Below are 26,422 nucleotides of genomic sequence, written 5' to 3'. Positions count from 1 at the left end.
AGATCACAAGCAGGCAGAGAGGCAGGCGGAGAGAGACAGAGAAGCAAGCTTCCCGCGGAACAGAGAGCCCGATGCGGGGCTTGATCCCAGCACCCTGAGATCATGACCTGAGCCAAAGACAGAGGCTCAACCCACCGAGCCACCCAGGCACCCCTACCCACCATCTTTTAAAGCACATCCGAGTCCTTTTCACCTTAGGGAAGTGGCCCCATGCTTTCACTTCTCATTTCCATGCCAAGCACTAGGACTAAAATCGTAACTCTAGCTTCAGATTTTAGACCTAGTTCTTAGCATCTGAAGAGTTGACAAAAGGACTTCCATTTACTGAGTCTAGTCTACAGAGAAATGATCAAAAGTAAATTCCTAACCTGTTCGGATATGAGACTCTCCAGCAGCTTTATACACAGATCTTAAAGCCACTGTAGAAGATTCTGATCCATAAGGTCTGAGGTTAAGACCTGAGAATCTGATTTCTTTTTTTAAGATTTTATTTATTTATTTGCTAGAGAAAGAGACAGCTAGAGAGGGAACACAAGCAGGGGGAGTGGGAGACGGAGAAGCAGGCTCTCCACTGAGCAGACAGCCTTACACGAGGCTTGATCCCCCAACCCTGGGACCATGACGCTTAACCAACTGAGCCACCCAGGTGCGCCGAGAATCTGATTTTTTTAACAAACCTGGCAGGTGCTCTGATGCAGCTCATTTAGCCCTAGTCTCACTCGGGACCAGAGTTTGGGAATCCACTTGTCTACAATAGAAACTAGACCAAAGCCAAGAAACACGTGCTCCAGTAGGAAGTCCACTAGTAATCGTATTCTCTCTGGACTTCAGTTTTCCTACTGTTGAAATGAGATGACCACCCACTTCTCCCAAAACCATCTCATGGATGAAGTGTGTGTGGGGGGGGTCATCTCATTAGTAACCCTTTCCACTATAATGCACACAAGTGATTAATACTAATCACTACATATTTAAAACTCCCATTAAAAAACTTGGAACATGAAGAGATAATTCATAAAAGTTACTTCACTCACACACACACACACACACAGCACTAGGAGTAACAGTATAAAAAATGTTTTCATTATTCAAAAAAGTAAGGATAATAAAAGTAGTGTGAGCTGTTAGGAGCCTACCTCCTACTCCAGGCCCCAAATTTGGTGCAGATGAACTCTGCCCGGAAGTGCCACTGGCAGCATTAGCACCAGTGCCCCCCACAGTGCTGGTGGTCCCACTGGAAGCTGATGAACTCTGGGAAGCCTGTGGAGCCCATGGATTGGGTAACGGATCTCTATTTTCTGTACGGGAAGGCTGACTACCTTCACCTGAGGATGTATTGCTCACAAGGGAAGCAAATGGATTACCACCAAACTGTAATAAAAGACAAAAAATCATAAAGAATAAGCTTTTGTTTTAAAAAACAGATATGGAACTTTCTTTTAATGAAAACCGTATTCCCCATATAAAGGTACCCTTTAATCACACATGTATTTCTGTTAAATCAGGAGTTGCCCTTTGGCCTAAGCCACAGGGGCCTACGTTATTACCTGTTCTTGTGCAGCACTCAGCATTGGTTCCTGAATATCTGTGTACATGCGCCGTAAAGCATTGTATCCCCCTGGGATGCTTTCTAGGTTGCTCAAGGCTCGGTCCTGGTTTCTCATCATTTCCTGCATCATTGCTGGATTCCTGGCAAGTTCCAATGTCTAAGAAAAAGATATTCATATAAAAAGGCACCAAGATACAACTGAATTACTTTAACTATTAACCAACACAGTTGATTTGTTTACAAGTTTTCTAATGATGAATTAACAGTCTTTAATAATTAAATCAGGAACTTATTTTCAATAATTCCTGCTGTCACCTCAATCTAACATTCAAGTAACACCAAGAAACAGTCTGTTAATGAATGAATGCCCATCTCCTGAATCAGATTCTTTTCGCTTCTTAAATCTGCAAAATAACCACTTACAGTGATCTTTAAAATACAGCAGAAAGCTCAAATCTCAAACAATCCAAAGTAGTGTGCTGCTAAGTTTTCCTGAATAAATACCAGGATTCCTTTTTGTAGCTTAGCCATTTATAAAAGGCAAGCTCCTTTTATAGCACAGGAAATTAAGTAAAAACTAAGTATCTAATTCTTTAGCTAAATGAACTTAAAAGAACTTTCCACATACTTGTCTCATAATATCTGGATTATTCAGCATATGACTAATTTCTGGATTTCTCTGAATCAACTGCTGCATTTGCGGATTGGCCATAATTAACTGCCTCATCAGGTCAGGATTTGACAGCATGCTCTGGACAAAGGGATTCTCCATAATCTGGACCATCATTTCAGGATTGGACATAAGTTGCCGCTGCATCTGGCTTTGTAGTTCGGAGAAGTTAGTAGTATTCAAACCCAAGCTACTCAGACCTGCAAGCCCTCCAAGGCCACCTAAGAAGATAAGGGAAAAGATAAGAAGGAAAGGGAAAAGGGAAAAAGATAAGGGATAAATCAAAGTCAGAAATTTTATCATTAATACTACTGTGCTAAAATATGAAAATGCAAAAATAGTGACTCAATAGTCCCATTATGGAAAACCACCTATTTTTAAAGATTTGTCTGAGAGAAGAGAGTGGCACAAGTAAGGGGGAGGGGTTGAGGAGAGGGAAAAGCAGACTCCCCACTGAGGAAAGAGCCTGATGTGGGACTTGATGCCAGGGCCCAGAGATCATGACCGGCTGAGCCACCCAGTCGCCCTGAAAAACCATTTTCAAGCACACAGAATTCCTATTACTTTTAAAAAGTAATAGTAAAACTATAATAGTATAACTAAAAAACCAGTATAACTAAACAGTAGTAAAACTAAAAAAAGTAAAACTCTTTCATTTCTGTAACTATTATCAGCCAAAAATCCACTCACTTTGATATTTAAGTTTAAATAATAAAAACCAACTGAATATTTCCTGGGTGGCTCAGTTAGTTAAGTGTCTGCCTTTGGCTCAGGTCATGATCCCAGGGTCCTGGGACTGAGTCCTGCATGGGGCTTCTTGCTCAGGATGGAGCCTGCTTCTCCCTCTGTCTGCTGCTGGCCCCCCTTCCTTGGGCGCTCTCACTCTGACAAATACATAAATAAAATTTTTAAAAATATATATTTTAAATATGTATTTCCTATGTGCAGTACAATACATTTTTGGTGTTTGTCCCAGATTCTGGGCACAGAACTCCTAAAAGCCTTAGAATTTCCAGAGTGAAGGGAGTGTCTTTTGTTCTACAATACAAGCCCCTTTGGATCACACTTCATTTATGCCAATTAATTACTTAGTGTGGGGCACCTAGACAGCCTCAGGATGGGGAATCACCAAAATGACAAGTGACAAAAACAGTTGTACTTCTAGCCACCCACCAACCTCCAGAAAGAGGAGGAAAAAGAGCTAGATTAGAGACTGAGCTCTATAAAAATTCTTGAGGAATGAGATTCAGGAAACTTCCACATTGGTGAACACTTGTAGATCATGGGAACCCTACACTCTCCCACACCTCCATTTCTTGCTCTATGCTTCTCTTCCATTTGTTTATTTCTAAAGCGTAACCTCACAATAAACTGGTAAACATAAACATTTTCCTGAATTTTGTAAGCTGTTCTAGCAAATTATCAAATGTGGAGGTAAACTGTGGGACCCTCCAATGTACAGCCAATGTGTATCCTGCAGGTCTAACACATGGTCCAATACCTGGACTGGTATCCGAAGGAGATGCAGTCTTGGGCAACTGAATGACACACTTTTAAAACTACGTGATTGGACACTAACTCCAGACAGGTACTGTCAGAACTGAACTACGAGATACTGAGGTAGTGTTGGAGGATTGGCTGGTGTCACAGAGATACCCTAGAACAGGCCCACTCAAAGAAGAGATGAAAAATATGTACTGGATTACACTTTGAAATAATCTTTACCCAGAAGACTAGTTTAAGTTCAGCAAGTAGAATTCACCTATAAAATCTGATTAGAACAGAGCTGCTGCTGATAAAGGAGAGGAAAGGCCAGGACTTAAAATGAAAACAGATGTCTCTTTGGAGGAATTAAGTCATGGAAAAGCCTAACAGATCAAAGATGACTGAGTGATTATCATAAAATGTTAACTCTAAAAATTATAGAAGCAACCAAATGCATTCATTCAAGGAAGTAACAGGGAATAACTGCATAGAGAAGAGGTATGGAAAGAGATTTAGTGGGTAAGAGGCAGTAGTTTAAGTAGTTTAAGAGAAGAGTTTTTGTCTAATAGGCCAGGGACTGTGCTACCCACGCGGGGAACAACCTGAGAAGAAACAAGTACTACACACAGAACTCAATGTAGTGGGAAGGCAGACAAGGAAAACAAATACAGAATCAGTACTCTTATAACAAAAATAGCCACAAGATACTATCGTGATATAGTACCTAAGTGGAATGGTTGCTTTCCATAAGATGAGTATAGAAAATGAACAGGCTGGCAAGGAATGGGAAGAACTGGAAGAAAGATTTAATAATAAACACAACAAACATTATACAGAAAAGCAAAGAGATAAATATGACTACTGATGTGTTCCTGGAATCACAAAAAATTCATGTTTGACTAGAATGGCAGATAGGAGGGCTCACCAAAAATTCCACGTATGGCCTTTTATTTCTTTTGCAGCTGGACAGGCTCATGTGACTAGTTATGACCAAAGGACTGCAAGAAATGTGTCATTTCTGGCAAAAGTAAGAAGGTCCAGCTTGAGACTCTTAGCTATCTCTTCTGCCGCATCCCAAGTGGTGGAGCTACACAGTGGCAGGATTCCATTAGCCTGAGTCCCTGAGGACTGACCACATAGGTAGGGGCTCATTGCAGACTGAAGAAAAAGCTTTGGATCAAGAAATTAAGATGTGTGGTAAGACACTACAGAGTTTGAGGTTATCTATTACCAAAAGATAGATAACCTAATAAAACTGTTGAGCTTTCACACACAAAACAGATAATCATGTCAAAAAATGGGCAGAAGATATGAACAGACACTTCTCCAATGAAGACATACAAATGGCTCTCAGACACATGAAAAAATGTTCATCATCATTAGCCATCAGGGAGATTCAAATTAAAACCACACTGAGATACCACCTTACACCAGTTAGAATGGCCAAAATTAGCAAGACAGGAAACAATGTGTTGGAGAGGATGTGGAGAAAGGGAAACCCTCTTGCACTGTCGGTGGGAATGCAAGTTGGTGCAGCCACTTTGGAGAATAGTGTGGAGATTCCTCAAGAAATTAAAAAAAGAGCTTCCCTATGACCCTGCCATTGCACTACTGGGTATTTACCCCAAAGATACAGATGTAGGGAAAAGAAGGGCCATCTGTACCCCAATGTTTATAGCAGAAGGGCTATCTGTACCCCAATGTTTATAGCAGCAATGGCCATGGTTGCCAAACTGTGGAGAGAACCAAGATGCCCTTCAACGGACGAATGGATAAGGAAGATGTGGTCCATATACACTATGGAGTATTATGCCTCCATCAGAAAGGATTAATACCCAACTTTTGTAGCAACATGGACGGGACTGGAAGAGATGATGCTGAGTGAAATAAGTCAAGCAGAGAGAGTCAATTATCATATGGTTTCACTTATTTGTGGAGCATAACAAATAACATGGAGGACATGGGGAGTTGGAGAGAAGGGAGCTGAGGGAAATTGGAAGGGGAGGTGAACCATGAGAGACTATGGACTCTGAAAAACTACCTGAGGGTTTTGAAGGGGCTGGGGGGTGGGAGGTTGGGGGAGCCAGGTGGTGGGTATTAAGGAGGGCATGTATTGCATGGAGCACTGGGTGTGGTGCATAAACAATGAATTCTGATACACTGAAAAGAAATAAAAAAAAAAAAAACTATTGAGCTTTGTTAAGAAATGAGAATGGAGAGGTAGGCAAAAGCTAAATCATAAAGTCTTGATAGATTTTAAGCAGAACAGTCACTTCAGATGTTCTTATTCTAATAGTGTGGAAATGACTAGAGTAAACATTACAGATTTTTAAAAGTCAAGGAACTGCATCAAGGCAGTAACAACAGGGAGTATTTGCATGGGATGGGACGGAGGAGAGATATGGAGAGATTTAGTGGGGAACAGGTAGTAGTTTGAGAGGCAAGATAAGTTTCTGCATTTGTTTTCCTTTGCTTTCTGAGGAGACACACAGGCCAAAGTACTAGAGAACATTAAGACATATCAAAGAGGAGAGCTGAACACAGGACATGGAGTTTGTAAATGCTATGGTTGAGGTAAAGACTTGAGAGTCACTGAGATACAGGAGGATGTTAATGTCTTTTTTCTTTTTTTTTTTTAAGATTTTATTTATTTATTTGTCAGAGAGACAGAGAGAGTACAAGCAAGCAGAGTGGCAGGCAGAGGCAGAGGGAGAAGCAGCCTCCCTGCAGAGCAAGGAGCCCGATGCTGGACTCGATTCCAGGACGCTGGGACCATGACTTGAGCCGAAGGCAGCCACTTAACTGACTGAGCCACCCAGGCGTCCCAGAAAATATCTTAACAAGAAGAAAGAAAAGGCAATACTCTGGGAAATACCAATCAGAAGAAAAGAAACCCATAAATGAGACCAAAAAAAGGAGGGGGGAAAAAAAAAAGGCCAGAAAACTAACCAGGGAACAGTAATAGGAGTTAAAGGAAGAATATTTCAAGGATAGACTGGTCAGGACTGAGAAACTTAATTAAAACAAAAATGTGTCCACTAAATTCGGCAAGCCAAGAAGTCAATGGTGACCTTATCAAGTGAATTTTTAATGAAGTGATTGGGGGGAGAGGAAAACCACAGCAAACTTAGTGAAAGGGAAATAGAGACAGAAAAAGTAAAATGCCTCTTCCAAAAATAGCTAAGAAGAGAAGCCAAGGAAAGGGTGGTGGTGGGAGTCTGTAGCTTTTATACATGGGAGAGGCCTTCAAGAGAAGAAGCACCAAAAAAGAATAACTATATGAGGTAAATGGAATAAATGATGAAGGAAAGCAACGGAGATAGAAGGGGATAGGAATGAGACTAGAAATGAAGGAAATGGGGAGATGTATGGCCTCAGACAAATTAACTAAAAGGCTGTCTGGGCTTCAATTTCTTTGCCTATAAAATGAGAGAAGAGGGAAGACCATTTACTTCAACAATAACTTTCATGACTCTGAACATTTCATACTTATCTCTCTAGACTATTCATGCCAATGATTCTGCCATCTAAAACTTGTCAAAAGAGATACATTTACCCTAAGATCATCCTAGAAAACAAGAGCAGCAAAAATGTAAAAGTTTAAAAAAAAAAAAAAAAAGGAAAAGAAAATGTGAAATCCTGTCATACCCTAAAAGGTATCCAACATAGTTGGCACAGTAGGACTAAATTACTAAAAAACTTTTTCTGAAAGTAAGGAAAGTATGATCCTTGATCCTTGGAAAGTACTATTATACAACTTAACTGAAAGGGGCATCAAACCATTTAACTATCTAGTTCAGTGTCTGTTAATTTCAGAATACTCTTGTTCCCCAACAAGACCTGCCACAGAATCTCAGTATAAAACTGATAATAGGAAAAGTGGTTTTGGCTGATGCAGGAGCTCCTTAGCCAATGGTCTTGCTCCTACGCCCCAGCTCTCCACTGAGTTTAAGACACTAATGGAAGTCTGAGTCCCTCGTTTTCAAATCAAGAAAACTACTCAGGAGGTTAGCTTAGCTTATGATCAACAATTAGCTAATCTTCCTTAGATTCAATGATGTGGTAAGTCAGATCAGGTACACATATGCTTACATCTCTTTCATTATTATTATTTTTTTTTATATTTTATTTATTTATGTGACAGACAGAGATCACAAGTAGGCAGAGAGGCAGGCAGAGAGAGAGGAGGAAACAGGCTCCCTGCTGAGCAGAGAGCCCGATGCGAGGCTCGATCCCAGGACCCTGAGATCATGACCTGAGCCGAAGGCAGATGCTTTAACCCCCTGAGCCACCCAGGCGCCCCATCTCTTTCATTATTTAAAAAAAAAAAAAAAAGTGCCACCAAGTTATCACTTATTAAATGTAAATGTGAGCTAACAAAGCACATCTGTATTCCCAACTACTTCCTTAATACCTACAATTAAAGAAATAGCTTTAGAAGTAATTGTTGTTGTTGTGGAAGTGATTTAGTGTTTAATTCTATTATTTTATCTAAAACCACCCTGGGTGAAAACAGGTTTTTTCCCTATCCCTGTAAAATAACTAAAGACACTTACCTAAACCAAAAGGGTTGCTAGTGGCAGAACCAGATGTGGAGTTAGTACTAGGAGCTGATGACGTGGTAACGTTGCTTCCACTGGTATTTGTTTGCTGAGCTGAATGATCCTGAGGCCTAGGAAAATTAACCAAATCATGGTGTAAACAGTGGAACTAATTATTTTTAAAAGAACCTCTGAAATTTCCAGAATTCTCAGAAACAAAACTGTAAGTTTTCAGACCAATTCAAATTGTCATAAGGTAAACACCTGAGATAATTAAGCATTAAGAACATAAAGAAACATAGAAAAACCCTATACAAGTTATACTTCAACTGCTCCACCCCAGTATAGGTATATAAGTATTTCACTACAATCATAATGATAATGTAAGATACGGAGATAGGTCACACCATAGAGGAGAAATCAGTGAGTAATCACACCCATAAAGCTTGACTATATGAGCAATTTTTTATCTACTCCCTTCCAAGTTCTTAAGGATTGGGGGGCAGTTCTACTCAGCCCTCCTGAAATTGTTAAAAGTAAAAAATAAAAAAAGTCACCAAAAGCAGACTGAGAAACCAATACTAGTAATAACTTGTATTAATTTAATCCTTAATATTATCTCTAGGTAAAAAAAATAGAGACACTTTTTGGAAACCCCTTCTATCTGATACCAGTTAAGAGTTCTGAATCTCACTCACTGCTTCTTTCATTTATTCTTAGAGGTACATTTTTTTCATCAGAACATTTCTAAAGTCAAGATCTGTCTTATAACTGCTGAGAACCAGTCACCAACTGTCATGCCTATGTATTCTGTAGGACTTCAATTAAATGATTATACCAGACATGCTGTGTTATTTAGTAACATATAACATGTCTTCAGGAGGGGCACCTGGCTGGCTCAGTCAGTTAAGCATCAGCCTTCAGCTCAGGTCATGATCCAGTGTCCTGGGATTGAGTCCCACATTAGGCTCTCCCCTGAGCAGGGAGTCTGCTTCTCCCTCTCCCTCTACCCACCCCACTTGTGCTTGCTCACTCTCGCACTCTCTCTCTCAAATAAATAAAATCTTAAAAAAAAAAAAAAAAAACGGATAAAATGGGTATTCATTTGTGGTTTGCCAAGGAGATGAGACACCTATGAGCTTATCCCAAAATCTCCCTAAAACAAAAAGCATCACTAAAAACACATTAATTTGCTTATTCTGTAATTCAAACAATTCAGAATTATGACTTAACTTAGAAATATGACTTAATACTGATGAATTCCCTAAAATATCAATGTGTAAGCATCAGCATTACTGAATCATTTGTTTTTTTTAACTTGTTATCAACAACAAATAAATGAATTTTAATCTATCTAAATATTAATGGCAGAGAAAGCCATTAAAGCCAAGACTGGTTATTTTTTTTCATTCTTTTTAAAGATCTTATTTATTTATCTGAGAGAGAGGGAGCAGACTCCCCACTGAGCAAGGAAGCCCAACATGGGGCTCAATCCCACACCCCTGAGCTCACGACCTGAGCAGAAGGCAGATGCTTAAGCAACTGAGTCACCCAGGAGCCCAAGACTGGTTATTTATTATTATTATTTCTTTTTTTTTAAGAAATACAGCTGACTCTTGAACAACACAGGTCTGAACTACAGATATCCAATTATACTTCATTTTTTTTTCAATAAACACAGGACAGTACTATAAATGTATTCTCCTTGTGATTTTTTTTTAAGATTTTATTTATTTATTTGTCAGAGAGAGAGAGCGCACACACGCGTGCACAAGCAGGCAGAGGTGAAGAGAGAAGCAGGCTCCCTGCTGAGCAAGGAGCCCGATGCAGAACTCGATCCCAGGACCCTGGGATCATGACCTGAGAGCCTAAGGCAGTGGCTTAACCAACTGAGCCACCCAGGCGTCCTTCTCCTTATGATTTTCTTAATAACATTTTTCTCTAGCTTATAGTATGAAAGCAGTATATAATACGTGTAACATACAAAATATTTAATCAACTGTTTACATTACCAGCAAGTCTTCCACTCAACAGCAGGCTAGATAAAATTTTGAGGGAGTCAAAAGGTAGATTTTTGACTACATGGCGATTGGTGCCCCTAACTCCTCCATTATTCAAGGGTTAACTGTATAAACAGTATAAACTGTATATACACCACAACTAAAGCTCTAGGTCTTCTAAAAACATACCTGTTTTGTGTTTTGATGACAAGGTGAACGGTAAGCCCATCGTGAATTCCATGCTGACTCAAAGTATCTTGATCTTTTAAAATTTTTCCAGCAAATATCAACACAAGTTGGTCAGTATGTGATTTGAAACGTTTAGAAATTTCTTCCTTGAACTAAATAAGATAAAAATAAAATAATTATTTTAAGTGTTTGCATACCACCACCTAGTCTAGTTTCTACTAGTACTTAAAAAGGCCCCTTTTGACAGATATTGCAACAATTCAAACAATATAAAGATACATTTTTTTCTGCATCAGTATCTTAATCATGGTGGGAAATGAGTATTAACATTTCACTCATCTCCAACACTAAGGTGTTATTGTAAGTACACATGTCCTATATTCAACTTTCTGTTAAGGCCTGACAACTCATTTCTTCCCAATATCCTTGTTCTTTTTGTGTTAGTGGTATTAACTATAGTTCAAGCCACACATAGTTGCTACCACATTTACAATAATCTATGCCTCAGCTTTCCATCTCCAGTCCTGCTCCATTCTAGCTGAATATACACACAGCCAACCTCATTTTCTCAGCCTATTATACCTAGTTCCTCCCCACCTTTTCAGCATTAACAAGAACTATTATCTACACAAACACACATACAGTATTATCGACATGCAAAAATACAGAGCAAAAATCTTCCCTTGAAGGACAGCAATGAAAAGAGTTAGTCAAGTAAACCACAAAGTACAGAGGCAACATAAGGGCAATTAAAGAAAGCTTTGCAATGAAACCTAAAGAAAGATTAGGAAGCAGCCAAAAAAACCGGAGGAAAGGGTTTCCAGGGACAATAACATGCAAAAACAGAAAAGATCTTCATACTATTTTTTAAAAAAACCTTATTTATTTAGATCAGTGTTTTTTTCATATCTGTATCACAATCACCTGTATGCTTAAGCTTTACTCCACCCTCCAAATCAGGAAATCTCAGAGTAGGCCAAGGAATCTATGTTAACAGACTACCTCGGGGAATCAGTCCAAATTCAGAGAAGAATCACATCCTAAACCACTCTACCCTATGCCCTACAGAAAGGGGTCTCAACAGATGAAGGCACTATCACCAAGGGAATGTCTTGGAAATAAAAGGGGGTATGTTTGGTAGGAAGTAGGAAGACACATTAAATAATACCTGAGATTTTATAAAATCTTGCAGAAGGCAGGGAAGGGGAAGTGCAGAGGGATATAAATAAAACAAGACAGACTATATATGTCAATCATTGTTGAAAATGAGAAAAGTGCATTAAAGGTCATCAGACTCTACCTTTGCATATGAACACTCAGTGGAACCAAGTGTTTTTTAATCAAAAAGATAATGCAAAATTATGTTACAGTAAATATTTTGGAGCTTTTCCATCTGAGCTCTCCTTCCTTTACCTGAAAATATATGACCTTTTTATTGAAGATAACAATCTCCAAACAACTAAAGAAATCTTTGTAAAATACCATTTGGTAATATCCTATAGAGGCCAATCAATAATTTAACCATTCTCCTATTACTGACATGTCATTTTTTCCTTTGATAGCTACTAGAAATAGCAACAATGTAATGAGCAGCAGAATACATGGTTTTGTATTTTTCTATTTTCTTTTTTTAAAGATTTTATTTCTTTGAGAGAACGAGAGAGGGAGGATGATAGAGGGGCGAGACAGAGCGGGAAGCAGACTCCCTGTTGAGCAGGGAGCCCAACTCAAGAGACTGGAGACTCGATCCCACAATGCTGAGATCAAGACCTGACCCAAAGTCAGACGTTTAGCCATCTGAGCCACCCAGGTGCCACAGAACACTAAGGTTTCCCAAAACGGAATGAGATGTATGTAAAATGCAAGCATCAAACACATTGAAGGTGGTCAACAAATTGTAGCTACTACAATGCCAGCTCTTTTACTCCTCAATAACTCTGAGGTAAATGGGTTTTAATCCTATTTCAGATATAGAAACAAAGATAGGCTCAATATGTCCCTCTCCATGACAGGATAATAAGCTCCCCAGGTTACGACTTCAGGGACTAATCCACCCAGATAAACTATAATCTGTTTCGTATGTAAAACGAGATTAATTTAAATCTAAATGTATTTTCCTAGCCTTAAAGAAAACATTTTCAGAATTTTTAATAACCCTTATATGTCATTCTGAAACAAATGATTTAATTGTCTAACCCGTAATCATATAGCATTTTAGCATATTTTAAGATTTGAAGGTAAAATGCTTTTCTGAAGGTAAAATAAACACATCTACTCTTACATCCTGTTAAATCCCCACTAAAATAGTAAAGGATTTTTTAATGTTTTATAGAGGTATAACTCACGTACCATACAATTTGCCCATTTAAAGTATACAGTTCAATGGTTTTCAGTATATTCAGAGATACATGCAATCACCACCAGAATTTTAGAACATTTTCATCTTCTCTAAAAGAAACTAATACCCTTTAGCTATTACCTCCCTATTCCCCCATCACTGTAACCCTTAAGAAACCACTAATGTGGGGCACCTGGGTAGCTCAGTTGTTAAGCATCTGCCTTCGCCTCAAGTCACAATCCCAGGGTCCTGGGATCAAACCTCACATTGGGCTCCCTGCTCAGCAGTAAACCCGATTCTCCCTCTCCCACTCCCCCTGCTTGTGTCCCCCTGTCCTCGCTGTGTCTCTGTCAAATAAATAAATAAAATCTTTAAAAAGAAAAAAAAACCCACCAATCTACTTTCTACCTCTACAAATTTCCTCCAGGCTTGACATCTCACATAAATGCAATTATATAATATGTGGTCTTTGTAACTAGCTTCGTTTACTTAGCATAATGTTTTCAAGGTTCACCCATGTTGTAGCATGTACTAGAGAACTTCCTTGCTTTTTATGGCCAAATACTATTCCATGCATGGACATACATTTTGTTTAGCCATTCATCAACTGATGGATATCTGGTTTGTTTCCACCTTTGGGCTCTTAGAAATAATGCTGTTATAAACATTCATATACAAGTTTTGGTGTGGACATAGGTTTTCATTTCTCTTTAGTATATATCTAGATGTAGAACTGCTGGGTCATATGTATCTCTTCATTTAACCATTTGAGGAATCACCAAAGTGTTATTCTAAGTGGCTGTACCACTTAGTGGTTATACATTCCCAACCACAACAAGTGGTTGTACATTCCCACCAGCAGTATATAATCCACATCCTCACCAATATTTATTATCTGACTTTTTAATTATAGCCATCCCAGTAGTTTTGATTTGCATTCATTCTTCTGATAGCTAATGACACTGAACATCTGTTCATGTGCTTATTTATATATCGTCTTTGGGGAATTTTTTATTCAGATTCCTTGCCCTTTTTTATATTGGTTTGTCTTTTTATTACTGAGTTACAAAAATTCTTTTTTTAAATTTTATTTATTTATGTAATCTCTACACCAATGTGGGGCTTGAACTCACAACCCCAAGATCAAAAGTCATGTGCTCTTCTGACTGAGACAGCCAGGCACCCCTCAAAAATTCTTTATATATTCCAGATACAAATCTATCCCCGAGATAGGATTAGCAAAAAGAGATGACAGAACAAAGTGATACCTTTTAGTCTCAACTGGAACAAAATTTTAAAGCTGGACATTAGGTGGACACCTGATTAATTAATTTAGCAGACCCAAGAGAACTGAATTCTAAACTAGCAATGCAGAACAACAATCACTAATTCAATCCCCGGAATCTGTAGAATTCTCAGAAGACTGAGGCTGAGGGAAGGGGGTCATGAGTTGAGAGATGCCTAAGGGCTAAAACAAAGAGGACTATTTGCAAGTCTCAGAAGCGGACATCTCCTCACTTCACACTAAGCAAATACTTGCCCCTCCTCAAACCCGACCGACCAAAGGTCAGAGGATTTTTCTGCTCTGGAAAGGGAACAGAGAGTCTGGACTCTCTGTTTTCATTGCATTTCACTGCATTTCATTGCAAAATGAAAACAAGAGTGTAATACTAAATGAAGAAAATTAAGTAAACACATCAGATGCTGAGCCTTTTCCTCCTTCACCCCGTATCTATCAAACAGAACACTGGTAGGAGGTCTTCACCATCCGGCAGGAAGACCATTAATATTATAGTGTCTCCAAGGAGGATCTAACTATCCTAAAAAATATATATTTAAAGATATGGACGTAAGAGTTTTTCCCAAGCACCCTAGAACAGTGATACCGAATCAGGGTGGGTGCTTCTATTCCCCCCTGGGAAGCATCTGGCAAAGTCTGAAGATATTTCTGCTCGTCACAACCACTGTCATGGGTAGAGACCAGACATGCTGCTATACCTCCTACAATGCACAGGATAGTACCAACAACAAAGAACTACCCAATTCAAAGTGGCAATATTGACAAGGTTGCAAAACTGCCCTAGAGCTGTACTTTTCAAAGTAGCACTCCCAGATGAGCAATATTCACCATTACTAGGTTAACTTGGTAGAAATGCATATTCTCAGCCCCCAACCCAGACCAACCAAATCAGAAACCCCAGGGATGGGGCTCCACAATCTATGGTTTTTTAACAAGCCTCACAGGTAATTTTGCCGCACACTAAAATTAAAGGACCACTGCCTGCTCTAGGTATAACAACAAACGTTCCCCAAAAATGAAGATGATAAAAAAAAAAAACATATTAAATGTCATCAAAAGAATACAACCTCACACACACAAAATTCTTAACAAACAAGTTGCTAAGGAGGAAAAACCAGAGAAGAACATGTAGATGAAAATGAAATTTTTTTAAGTAGCTCCATGCCCAGCATGGAGCCCAAGGCAGGCCTTCAATTCATGCCTTGAGATCAAGACCTGAGCTGACATCAAGAGTCTGATGCTTAACCAACTGAGTCACCCAGGCACCCTGAAAACGAAACTTTTTAAGTACACATGGAACCCTCACCAAGACAGACCATAAACTGGATAACAGAAAAACCTTGGAAATTTAAAATAATGTAAATATATTCCCTGACAATATTGGAATTATACTAAAAATCAGTAACAGAAGATATTGAGAAAATCTGCAAGTTAACAAAATACTTCTAAGTAATTCATGGATAAGAAGGAAGTCTTGAATAGAAAGAAAGCACTTAGAAAGAAAGCACTTCCAACTAAATGAAAATGAAGCTACGGTATGTCAAAATTTGTGAGAGTCCGCTAAACCAATGCCTAAACCAATAATATTTATAATATTAAAGGCTTATATTTAAGAAGAAAGATCACAATCTGTAATCTAAGTTTTAACCTTTAAAAAAGTTAAAGAGCAAATGAAACTCAATAAGGAATTAATATTAAAAAAGCAGAAATCAGGGGCACCTGAGTGACTCAGTGGGTTAAAGCCTCTGCCTTCGGATCGGGTCCTGATCCCAGGGTCCTGGGATTGAGCCCCGCATCAGGCTCTCTGCTCAGCGGGGAGCCTGCTTCCTCCTCTCTCTCTGCCTGCCTCTCTGCCTATTGTGATCTCTGTCTGTCAAATAAATAAATAAAAATCTTAAAAAAAAAAAAAAAGCAGAAATCAGGGGTGCTTGAGTGACTCAGTGGGTTAAGCCTCTGCTTTTGGCTCAGGTCATGATCTCAGGGTCCTGGGATAGAGCCCCACATCAGGCTCTCTGCTCAGCGGGGAGCCTGCTTCCCCATCTCTTTCTGCCTGCCTCTCTGCCTACTTGTGATCTCTCTGTCAAATAAATAAAATCTTTAAAAAACAAAACAAAAAAAAAGCAGAAATCAACAAAATAAAAACAGAATAAGAGAAAAATCTTTTAAATATAAGTAAAATTCATAAAAAAAATCTAGCTAGATTGACCAAGAAAAAAACAGCAAGACACAAATTAACAATATTAGGACAACAGAGGGGAAAGACTACAGATTTCACGAACAGTAAAAGGGTAAGGGACACTCCACAAAGATATGTATGTGACAACTTCGATGAAACAAGTCAATTTCTTCAGAGTCAAGCTACCAGAACTCATTCAATCTCTTTTGAAATACAAGAGGGAAAAGTTCTCAACTCATTTCATGAGGCCAATACCCTGATAACCAAAGCAAGAAAACAAAATAGAAGACAATTACAGACCAATATCCCTCAGGAACACAAACGTAGAAATTCTCCACAATCATCCAGCCCTATATGGAGAAACAAGAGGCTAAGCCAACATTTGAAAATTAATTTATATCAACAGACAAAAGAAGAAAAACCACACAATCTTATGAGTCAACAGTGACATGTGACAACATTCATTCATGATGAAAGTCTCAGCAAATTAGGAATAAAAGGACACTACTTAGACCTGATAAAGTGCATCAAGGAAATATGTGCAGTTAACATCATATTTAATGGTGAATGCTTTCCCACTAAGATCGGGAACAAAGTAACGATATCCATCCCCAACACGCCAGCACCACCACTCTACTCAACACAGTATTCAAAGTCCCAGTCATGCAACAAGGCAGGAAAAGAAAGAGATAGATAACAGGAAAAGAAAACAAAGAAACAAGAAACTTATCAGTCATTTGCAATGCCTTTATCTGCATTCCACTTCAAAAATTAATCTTTTTAAGCAAATGAGAAACAAGCCAGATGGAGTGAAAATATTTGCAAAAGACACATCTAATAAGGACTATTATCCAAAATATAGAAAGAAGTGGGGCACCTGGGTGGCTCAGTTGGTTAAGCAACTGCCTTCAGCTCAGGTCATGATCTCTGGGTCTTGGGATCCAGCCCCTACCTCAGGCTTCCTGCTCAGAGGGGAGTCTGCTTCTCCCTCACCCTCTACTCTTCCCCTCCTACCCATGCTCATGTGCTCTCTCTCTCTCTCTCTCACTCGCTCTCAAATAAATAAAATCTTTAAAAAATATATACAAAGAACTAACACCCAACAATAACAACAAATTAAACAACCTGATTTAAAAAATGGGCAAAAGACTGACACCTCACCAAAAGTTATATACAAAATGCAAACAAGCACATGAAAAGATGCTCCACATCATATGTCATTAGGGAACTGGGAAAAAACAAAAACAAAAAAAAACTAAGGATCACACTACACTCTTATTACAGAATGTCCAAATCCAAAATACAACACTAGATGCCAGCACGGATGTGGAACAGGAACTCTTATTCACTGCTGACAAGGCACCATTTGGTATACTTTGGAGGACAGTCTGGCAGTTTTTGATAAAGCTCTTACCACTTGATCCAGCAATCACACTCCCTGCTATTTACCCAAAGAACTTAAAAACTTACATCCATACAAAAGGAGAAAATCAGAAGCTAAGCAGTATTAACAAATAATAAAAACTTGCAAACTCATGTCCACACAAAAACCTGCGCACAGTTATTTATAGCAGTTTTATTCATTATTGTCAAGACTCAGAAGCAAACCAAGATATTCTTCAGTAGGTGAATGAATAAACTGTAGTACATCCAGACAATGGAATATTACTCAGTGCTATATATACATACATAAAACCATGAAAACACATCAAGTAATCGTAAATACATATTACTAAGTCAGAGGAGCTAATCTGCAGAGTCCACATATTGTATAATTACAACTATGTGACATGTATGACATTCTGGAAAAAGCAAAACTATGAGATCAGTGGTTGCTAGGGGTTCAGAAAGGATGATGAATAGGCAACATGTCATTAAACCTTTGTCAAAACCCAAAGCATGTAAAAACATCAAGAGTGTATCTTAAAGCATGGGGGGCACCTTGGTGGCTTGGTCGGTTGGGTATCTAACTTCGTCTCAGGTCATGATCCCAGGGTCAGCAGAGAGTCTGCTTGTCCCTCTACCTCTGCCCCTCCCCCCACTCATGCTTTCTCTCAAATTTTTTAAAATCTTTAAAATTTAAAGTGAAGAAGGAGTGAATCTTAAACTATGGACTTTAGGTGATGATGTCCATCAATTATAACAAATGCACTATTATGGGGTGGGGTGCTGACGGTATGAGAGGGGGCTGGATGTGCAGCAGGGGATATGGAAACTCTACCCGCCGCTCAATTTGCTGCTCTCAAAAAATACAAGTCTTTTTTTTGAAAACAAAAACATAAATTCATACTATTACTATGCTAAAAAAAAAATCACTGAGATAACAGAAATTTTGAACCGATGAAATTAAGGAATTATTCACTGTAAAGGTAGGATAATGTCTTTTTTTTTTTTTAAAGGTCCTTATTTTGGGGGGGCGCCTGGGTGGCTCAATGGGTTAAAGCCTCTGCCTTCAGCTCAGGTCATGATCCCGGAATCCTGGGATCGAGTCCCACATCAGGCTCGCTGCTTAGCAGGGAGCCTGCTTCCTCCTCTATCTCTCTCTGCTTGCCTCTCTGCCTACTTGTGATCTCTGTTAAATAAATAAATAAAATCTTTAAAAAAATAAATAAATAAAAGGTCCTTATTTTTTAGATATACATACTGAAGTACTAAGGGATGAACGGATATAATGCATGAGAGATGCATCAAAATGATGAGGAAGGGCTGGGCACCTAGGCAGTTCTGCTGGTTAGGCCTCTGCCTTCAGTTCAGGTCATGATCACAGTGTCCTGGGATCAAGCCCCATATGGAGCCTGCTTTCCCTTTCCCTCTGCCCCTCCCCCTCTGCTCCATGCTCTCCACCCCCCTCTCTCAATAAATACATAAAATCTTTAAAACAAAAATGATGAGGAAGAGGGAGGTACCTCAAGGGAAAATATACCTGAAACAAGACTGGCTTTAAGATTAGCTGTCAAAATTGAGTAAAGGATTCCTGAGAGTTTAACTTACTATATCTATTCCCTGTATACTTTAAATCACCCATAATAAAAAAAATAAGAAAAAATTTAAAAGAGGGAAGAAAAACTGGCCTAATAATAAAAAAGAAAGGTTGAAAACTAAAAAAAAAAGGATATGACCAAACAAAGTGAGGCTATTCTAATCAACAAACAGACTAACATAAAAGCAACATTTCAATGTTCTGAAGTATTAAATTCACAAGATAAAACTTTAAAAGTATACATACATAATAAAACAGCTTCAAAATACATAAAATAAAAACTAAACATAACCACAAAGAAGAAGAGACAAATCTGAAAGTACAGTAAGATTTTAGCACATTTACCCCAGTACCTGATAGAATAAAACAGGCCAAAACACACACACACACACACACACACACACACACACAGACTTGAACATAATTAACAAATGTCCTAACTGGAATGTGTAGAAAACTCCACCCAACAACTGCAGAATAAACATTCTTTTTAAGTACATTTATAAAATCAGACCATATGCTGTGCCATAAAGCAGGGCAACATATTTCAAATGAAAATCTTACCAAACATGTACTATGACCACATGCAAATTAAACACTACCATGCAATTAAACAGTACCAAAAAGAGAAATCAATAAAATTCTATACAACTGCAAAATTCTGTGTCCTAAGCAGGACACAAAAAGTAACCATTAAGAAAGGGGGGGGCGGCACAATAGGGGTGCCTGGGTGGCACAGTTGGTTAAGCATCTACCTTCATCAGGTCATGATCTCAGGGTCCTGGGAACACACCCCACATAGGGCTCCCTGCTCAGAGGAGAGTCTGTTTGTCCTTTTCTGTCCGCCCCTTTCTCCCCCTTGTGCTCCCAGGCACGTTAGCAGGTGCTCTCTCAAATAAATAAAATCTTTAACAAAAAAGGCACAATAATTTGAACTATCATTAACAGAGATAAGCAAGAGAGAGAAAACATCTTAAAGACCAACAATCAAGAGAGCCTGAATCCAGATTTTACATAGGATGTGTACAAATATCAAGACAACCCAATTAAAAAATGGTCAAAAGACTAAAACAAGAACTTCACAAAATTAAAGTTAAATGGCCAGCACAAATGAAAAGCTGCTTTTCAAAAACACACACACACACACACACACACACACACACAACAAAAAAGCCGCTTTTCCTATTTGATTATCAATCAGATAACTTCAAATTAAAACCAGTGATACACGTACAGAATGGTTCAACTTGAAAGACTAGTAGAGTGTTGTAAATGATGTAGAGCAACCAGAATCCACAAACATTACAGACATAAGTACAGGCTAGTATATTCTGGAAAAATATTTTGAGGCAGAAGCTGAACCAATGCTTACTCTATTGATCCAACAATTCCACTTACGGGATTATATCTAACAGACAACAGGTCACAGGTACACCAGAAGATATGTTCAAGGAAGTTCAAACCAGTATTCTTTATTAGCCAAAAACTTTAAACAACTCAACTGTTAACTGAAGAAGAAACTGTGGTATATTTACTTAATATGATATTACACATGATGACAACAAATGAACTACAGCCACATGTCACCATGGATCCCTCAATGCAGAGCAAAAGCCAATCACAAATAAACTGTGACTTCACTTATACAAAGTTTAAGAAAAAAGGGAGGGGCAAAATCCACAGTGTCAAAGTGAGAATAGTGGTTACCTTTGGGACGAGGTGGTGATTACAAGGGTGGAACTCTTGGTTCTCAGGGGCTTTAGAGCAATTCAAGTATGATTTCATAGCGCTTCATAGAGCAAGTTGGAAAGCATTATGTCAGAGACAGTGGTAGAGCTCAGCTATAGCCCTAGTACTATAGAGAGGAAAATTTTATCATCTTACCAATTATAATTCAGTTCTTATAAAAATAAATTTTTAAATTTCAAGCCAATCTCAAAATATTTAGATATTAGAACCACTCCCAAACAGAAGCCTAATGTAATACCGTAGAAGACTAATGTGATTATTCTGAGTAAATTATCCAAAGCTTGGAACAAACTAGCAAAAAACAAAGGCTTAATTACTCAATTCAGCTGCCTGATACTCCATACACCATATTTTTAATCATACCATATCAAACAAATATGATATGCTTTTCCAAATATGTTGTACTTCAGAAAACTATAATCCAAACATGATCAACATAAACAATGTTATGGTTTTTTAAATTAAAATCTTAAAATAATTGAAATTAACATATAATATACTGTTTGTTTCAGGGGTAGAGGTCTGTGATTCATCAGTCTTACACAATACACAGAGTTCTCCAAACACATACCCTCCTCAATGTCATTCACCCAGCCACCCCATCCCTCCCACACCCCTCCAACTCCAGCAACCTTCAGTTTGTTTCCTGAGATTAAAAGTCTCTTATGTTTTGTCTCTCTCTGGTTTCATCTTGTTTCAATTTTTTCCTCTCTTCCCTCATGATCCTTTGTCTTGTTTCTCAAATTCCACATCAGTGAGATCATATGGTAATTGTCTTTCTCTAAATGACTTATTTCACTTAGCATTAATACCCTCCAGTTCCAACCATGTCATTGCAAATGGTTACGATTTCATGTTTTTGATGGCTGCATAATATTCCATTCTATATATATACACACCACATCTTCGTTATCCATTCATCTGTCGATGGACATCTGGGCTCTTTTCATAGTTTGGCTATTGCGGACATTGCTGCTATAAACACTGGGGTGCAGGTGCCCCTTCAGATCACATTTGTATCTTTGGGGTAAATACCCAGGAGTGCAATTGCTGGGTCGTAGAATAGCTCTATTTTCAAATTTTTAAGGAACCTCCATACTGTTTTCCAGAGTGGCTGTACCAGCTTGCATTCCCACCAACAGTGTAGGAGGGTTCCCCATTCTCTGCATCCTCACCGTCATCTGTCACTGCCTGATTTGTTAGTTTTAGCCATTCTGACTGGTGTGAGGTGGTAGCTCATTGCGGTTTTGATTTGCATTTCCCTGATGCCGAGTGATGCTGAGCACTTTTTCATATGTCGGTTGGCCATCTGGATGTCTTCTCTGAAGAAATGTCTGTTCAGATTGGATTATTTGGGTATTGAGTTTGAGAAGGTCTTTATAGATTCTGGATACTAGCCATTTTTTTTTTAAGATTTATTTATTTGAGAATGAAACTCGACCATTCTCTTACACCGTACACAAAGATAAACTCAAAATGGATAAAAGACTTCAACGTGAGACAGGAATCCATCAGAATCCTAGAGGAGAACATAGGCAGTAATCTCTTCGATATCAGCCACAGCAACTTCTTTCAAGATATGTCTCCAAAGGCAAAGGAAACAAAAGCCAAAATAAACTTTTGGGACTTCATCAAGATCAAAAGCTTCTGCACAGCAAAGGAAACAGTCAAGAAAACAAAGAGGCAACCCACGGAATGGGAGAAGATATTTGCAAATGACAGTACAGACAAAAGATTGATATCCAGGATCTATAAAGAACTCCTCAAACTCAACACGCACAAAACAGATAATCATGTCAAAAAATGGGCAGAAGATATGAGCAGACACTTCTCCAATGAAGACATACAAACGGCTCTCAGACACATGAAAAAATGTTCATCATCATTAGCCATCAGGGAGATTCAAATTAAAACCACATTGAGATACCACCTTACACCAGTTAGAATGGCCAAAATTAGCAAGACAGGAAACAACATGTGTTGGAGGGGATGTGGAGAAAGGGGAATCCTCTTACACTGTTGGTGGGAATGCAAGTTGGTACAGCCTCTTTGGAGAACAGTGTGGAGATTCCTCAAGAAATTAAAAATAGAACTTGGCTATGACCCTGCAATTGCACTACTGGGTATTTACCCCAAAGATACAGATGTAGGGAAAAGAAGGGCCATCTGTACCCCAATGTTTATAGTAGCAATGGCCACGGTTGCCAAACTGTGGAAAGAACCAAGATGCTCTTCAACAGACGAATGGATAAGGAAGATGTGGTCCATATACACTATGGAGTATTATGCCTCCATCAGAAAGGATGAATACCCAACTTTTGTAGCAATATGGACGGGACTGGAAGAGATGATGCTGAGTGAAGTAAGTCAAGCAGAGAGAGTCAATTGTCATATGGTTTCACTTATTTGTGGAGCATAACAAATAGCATGGAGGACATGGGGAGTTAGAAGGCAGTTGGGGGAAATTGGAAGGGGAGGTGAACAATGAGAGACCATGGACTCTGAAAAACAATTTGAAGGGTTTGAAGAGGTAGGGGGGTGGGAGGTTGGGGGAACCAGGTGGTGGGTATTAGAGAGGGCACGGACTGCATGGAGCACTGGGTGTGGTACAAAAACAATGAATACTGTTACACTGAAAATAAATTAAAAAATGGTTAAAAAAAGATTTATTTATTTGATAGACAGAGATCACAAATAGGCAGAGAGGCAGGCAGGTGGGGGGGGCAGGCTCCCCACTGAGCAGAGAGCCCGACGTGGGGCTCGATCCCAGGACCCTGGGATCATGACCCGAGGTGAAGGCAGAGGCTTTAACCCACTGAGCCACCCAGGTGCCCCTGGATACTAGCTTTTTATCTGACATGTCATTTGCAAATATCTTCTCCCATCCTGTCAGTTGTCTTTTGGTTTTGTTGACTGTTTCCTTTGCTGTGCAAAAGGTTTTTATCTTGATTCAAAAAAAAAAAAAAAAGTTCATTTTTGCTCTTGCTTCCCTTGCCTTTGGTGATGTATCTAGGAAGAGGTTGCTGCCTGTCTTCTCAAGGATTTTAATGGCCTCCTGACTCCTATTTAGGTCTTTCATCCATTTTGAGTCTATTTTTGTGTGTGGTGTAAGGAAATGCTCGAGTTTCATTCTTCTGCACATGGTTGTCCAATTTTCCCAACACTATTTGTTGAAGAGACTGTCTTTTTTTTTTTTTTAAATATTTTGTTTATTTATTTTACAGACAGAGATCACAAGTAGGCAGAGAGGCAGGCAGAGAGAGAAGAAGGGAAGCAGGCTCCCTCCCGAGCAGAGAGAGAGCCAAATGCAGGGCTCAATCCCAGGACCCTGGGATCATGACCTGAGCTGAAGGCAGAGGCTTTAACCCACTGAGCCACCCAGGTACCCCGAGACTGTCTTTTTTCCATTGGATATTCTTTCCTGCTTTATCAAAGATTAGTTGATGATAGAGTTGAGGGTCCTTTTCTGGGTTTTCTATTCTTTTAATTGATCCGTGTGTCTGTTTTTGTACCAGTAAGTACCAAACTGTCTGAATGGTGACACCTTTGTAATAGAGCTTAACGTGCGGAATTGTGATGCCATCACCTTCGTTTTCTTTTTCAACATTCCTCTGGCTACTTGGAGTCTTTTCTGGTTCCATAAAAATTTTAGGATTATTTGTTCATTTCTGTGAAAAAAGTTGACGGTATTTTGATAGAGATGGTATTAAATGTGTAGATTGCTCTAGATAGCATACACATTTTCACAATATTTGTTCTTCCAATCCATGAGCATAGAATGTTTTCCCATTTCTTCGTGTCTTCCTCAGTTTCTTTCATGAGTACTTTATAGTTTTCTATTGCTTCTTTGGTTAGGTTTATTCCTAGGTATCTTACGGTTTTGGGTACAGTTGTGAGTGGGACTGACTCCTTAATATCTCTATCCCTACACTGTGAAGAGTTTTAATCAAGAAAGGATGCTATACTTTGTCAAATGTTTTTTCTGCATCTATTGAGAGGATCACATGGTTCCTGTCCTTTCTTTTATTAATGTATTGTATCACACTGATTGATTTGCAGATGTTGAACCAACCTTGCAGCCCACTTTGTCATGGTGAATAATCCTTTTAATATACTGTTGGACCCTATTGGCTAGTATTTTGGTGAGAAATTTTACATCCATGTTCATCAGGGATATTGATCTGTAATTCTCCTTTTTGGTAGGGTCTTTATCTGGTTTGGGACCAAGCTGGCCTCACTGCTGAAACTCGTAACTGATGAAACTCATAAAATGAGTTTCAAAGTTTTCCTTCCATTTTTTTTTTTTTTGGGGGGGGAACAGCTTTAGAAGAACAGGTATTAATTCTTTAAATGTTTGGCAGAATTCCCCTAGGGAGCCATCTGGCCCTGGGCTCTTTTTTGTTAGGAGATTTTTGATTACTGTTTCAATTTCCTTACTGGTAATGGGTCTGTTCATGTTTTCTGTTTTTTTCCTGGTTCAGGTTTTGGTAGTTTACATGTTTCTAGGAATGCATCCACTTCTTCCAGATTGTCTAATTTGCTGGCATATAGTACTGCTCATAATACGTTTGTATTTCTTCGGTGTTGGTTGTGATCTCTTCTCTTTCATTCATGATTTTATTAATTTGGGTTCTTTCTCTTTTCTTTTTTGTTAGTCTGACCAGGGGTTTATCAATATGGTTAATTCTTTCAAAGAACCAGCTCCTAGTTTCGTTGATTTGTTCTATTGTTCTTTTGGTTTCTATTTCATTGATTTCTGCTCTGATCTTAGTTATTTCTCTTCTCCTGCAGGGTTCAGGCTTTATTTGCTGTTCTTTCTCCAGCTCCTTTAGATGTAGGGTTAGGCTGTGTACTTGAGACCTTTCTACCTTTCTTACTTCTTGAGAAAGGCTTTTATTGCAAATACCTCCCTCTTAGGACCACCTTGCTGCATCCCAAAAATTTTGAACAGTTTTATTTTCATTTTCATTTGTTTCCATGAATTTTTTCAATTATTTAATTTCCTGGTTGACCCATTCATCCTTTAGTGCGATGCTCTTTAGCCTCCATATATTTGAGTTCTTTCCAACTTTCCTCTTCTGGTTGAGTTCGAGTTTCAAAGTGTTGTGGTCCAAAAATATGCAGGAATGATCCTAATCTTTTGGTACTGGTTAAGACCTAATTTGTGACCCAGGATGTGATCTATTCTGGAGAATGTTCCATGTGCTCTAGAGAAGAATGTGCATTCTGTTGTTTTGGGATGGAATGTTCTGAAAATATCTGTGATGTCCATCTGGACCCGTGTGTCATTTAAAGCTACTTCCCTGCTGATCTTTTGCTTAGGTGATCTGTCCATTTCAGTGAGGGGGTGTTTAAGTCCCCTACTAGCACTGTATTATTGTTGATGTGTTTCTTTGATTTTTGTTATTAACTGGCTTATATAAGTGGCTGCTCCCATGTTAGGGA

General features: G+C 38.8%; 1 protein-coding gene across 2 annotated transcripts in view; it reads right to left on the bottom strand.

Annotated features, from left to right (window-relative positions):
• UBQLN1 (ubiquilin 1) overlaps positions 1–26,422 on the bottom strand; it is a 52,430-nt gene that overhangs the window by 13,619 nt on the left and 12,389 nt on the right. For both annotated transcript variants that reach the window (XM_032840560.1, XM_032840561.1), the window contains exons 2-6: positions 10,435–10,586; positions 8,261–8,376; positions 2,178–2,440; positions 1,548–1,706; positions 1,137–1,371 (exon numbers count right to left, since the gene is read on the bottom strand). In XM_032840560.1, coding sequence (XP_032696451.1) covers positions 1,137–1,371; positions 1,548–1,706; positions 2,178–2,440; positions 8,261–8,376; positions 10,435–10,586 — 925 coding nt within the window. The remainder of the gene's footprint in view (positions 1–1,136; positions 1,372–1,547; positions 1,707–2,177; positions 2,441–8,260; positions 8,377–10,434; positions 10,587–26,422) is intronic.

The sequence above is a fragment of the Lontra canadensis genome, unplaced genomic scaffold, assembly GCF_010015895.1.
Source record: "Lontra canadensis isolate GAN:19392208 unplaced genomic scaffold, GSC_riverotter_1.0 scaffold113, whole genome shotgun sequence".
Classification (NCBI taxonomy): domain Eukaryota; kingdom Metazoa; phylum Chordata; class Mammalia; order Carnivora; family Mustelidae; genus Lontra; species Lontra canadensis.
This window is presented reverse-complemented; position numbering and strand designations above follow the sequence as displayed.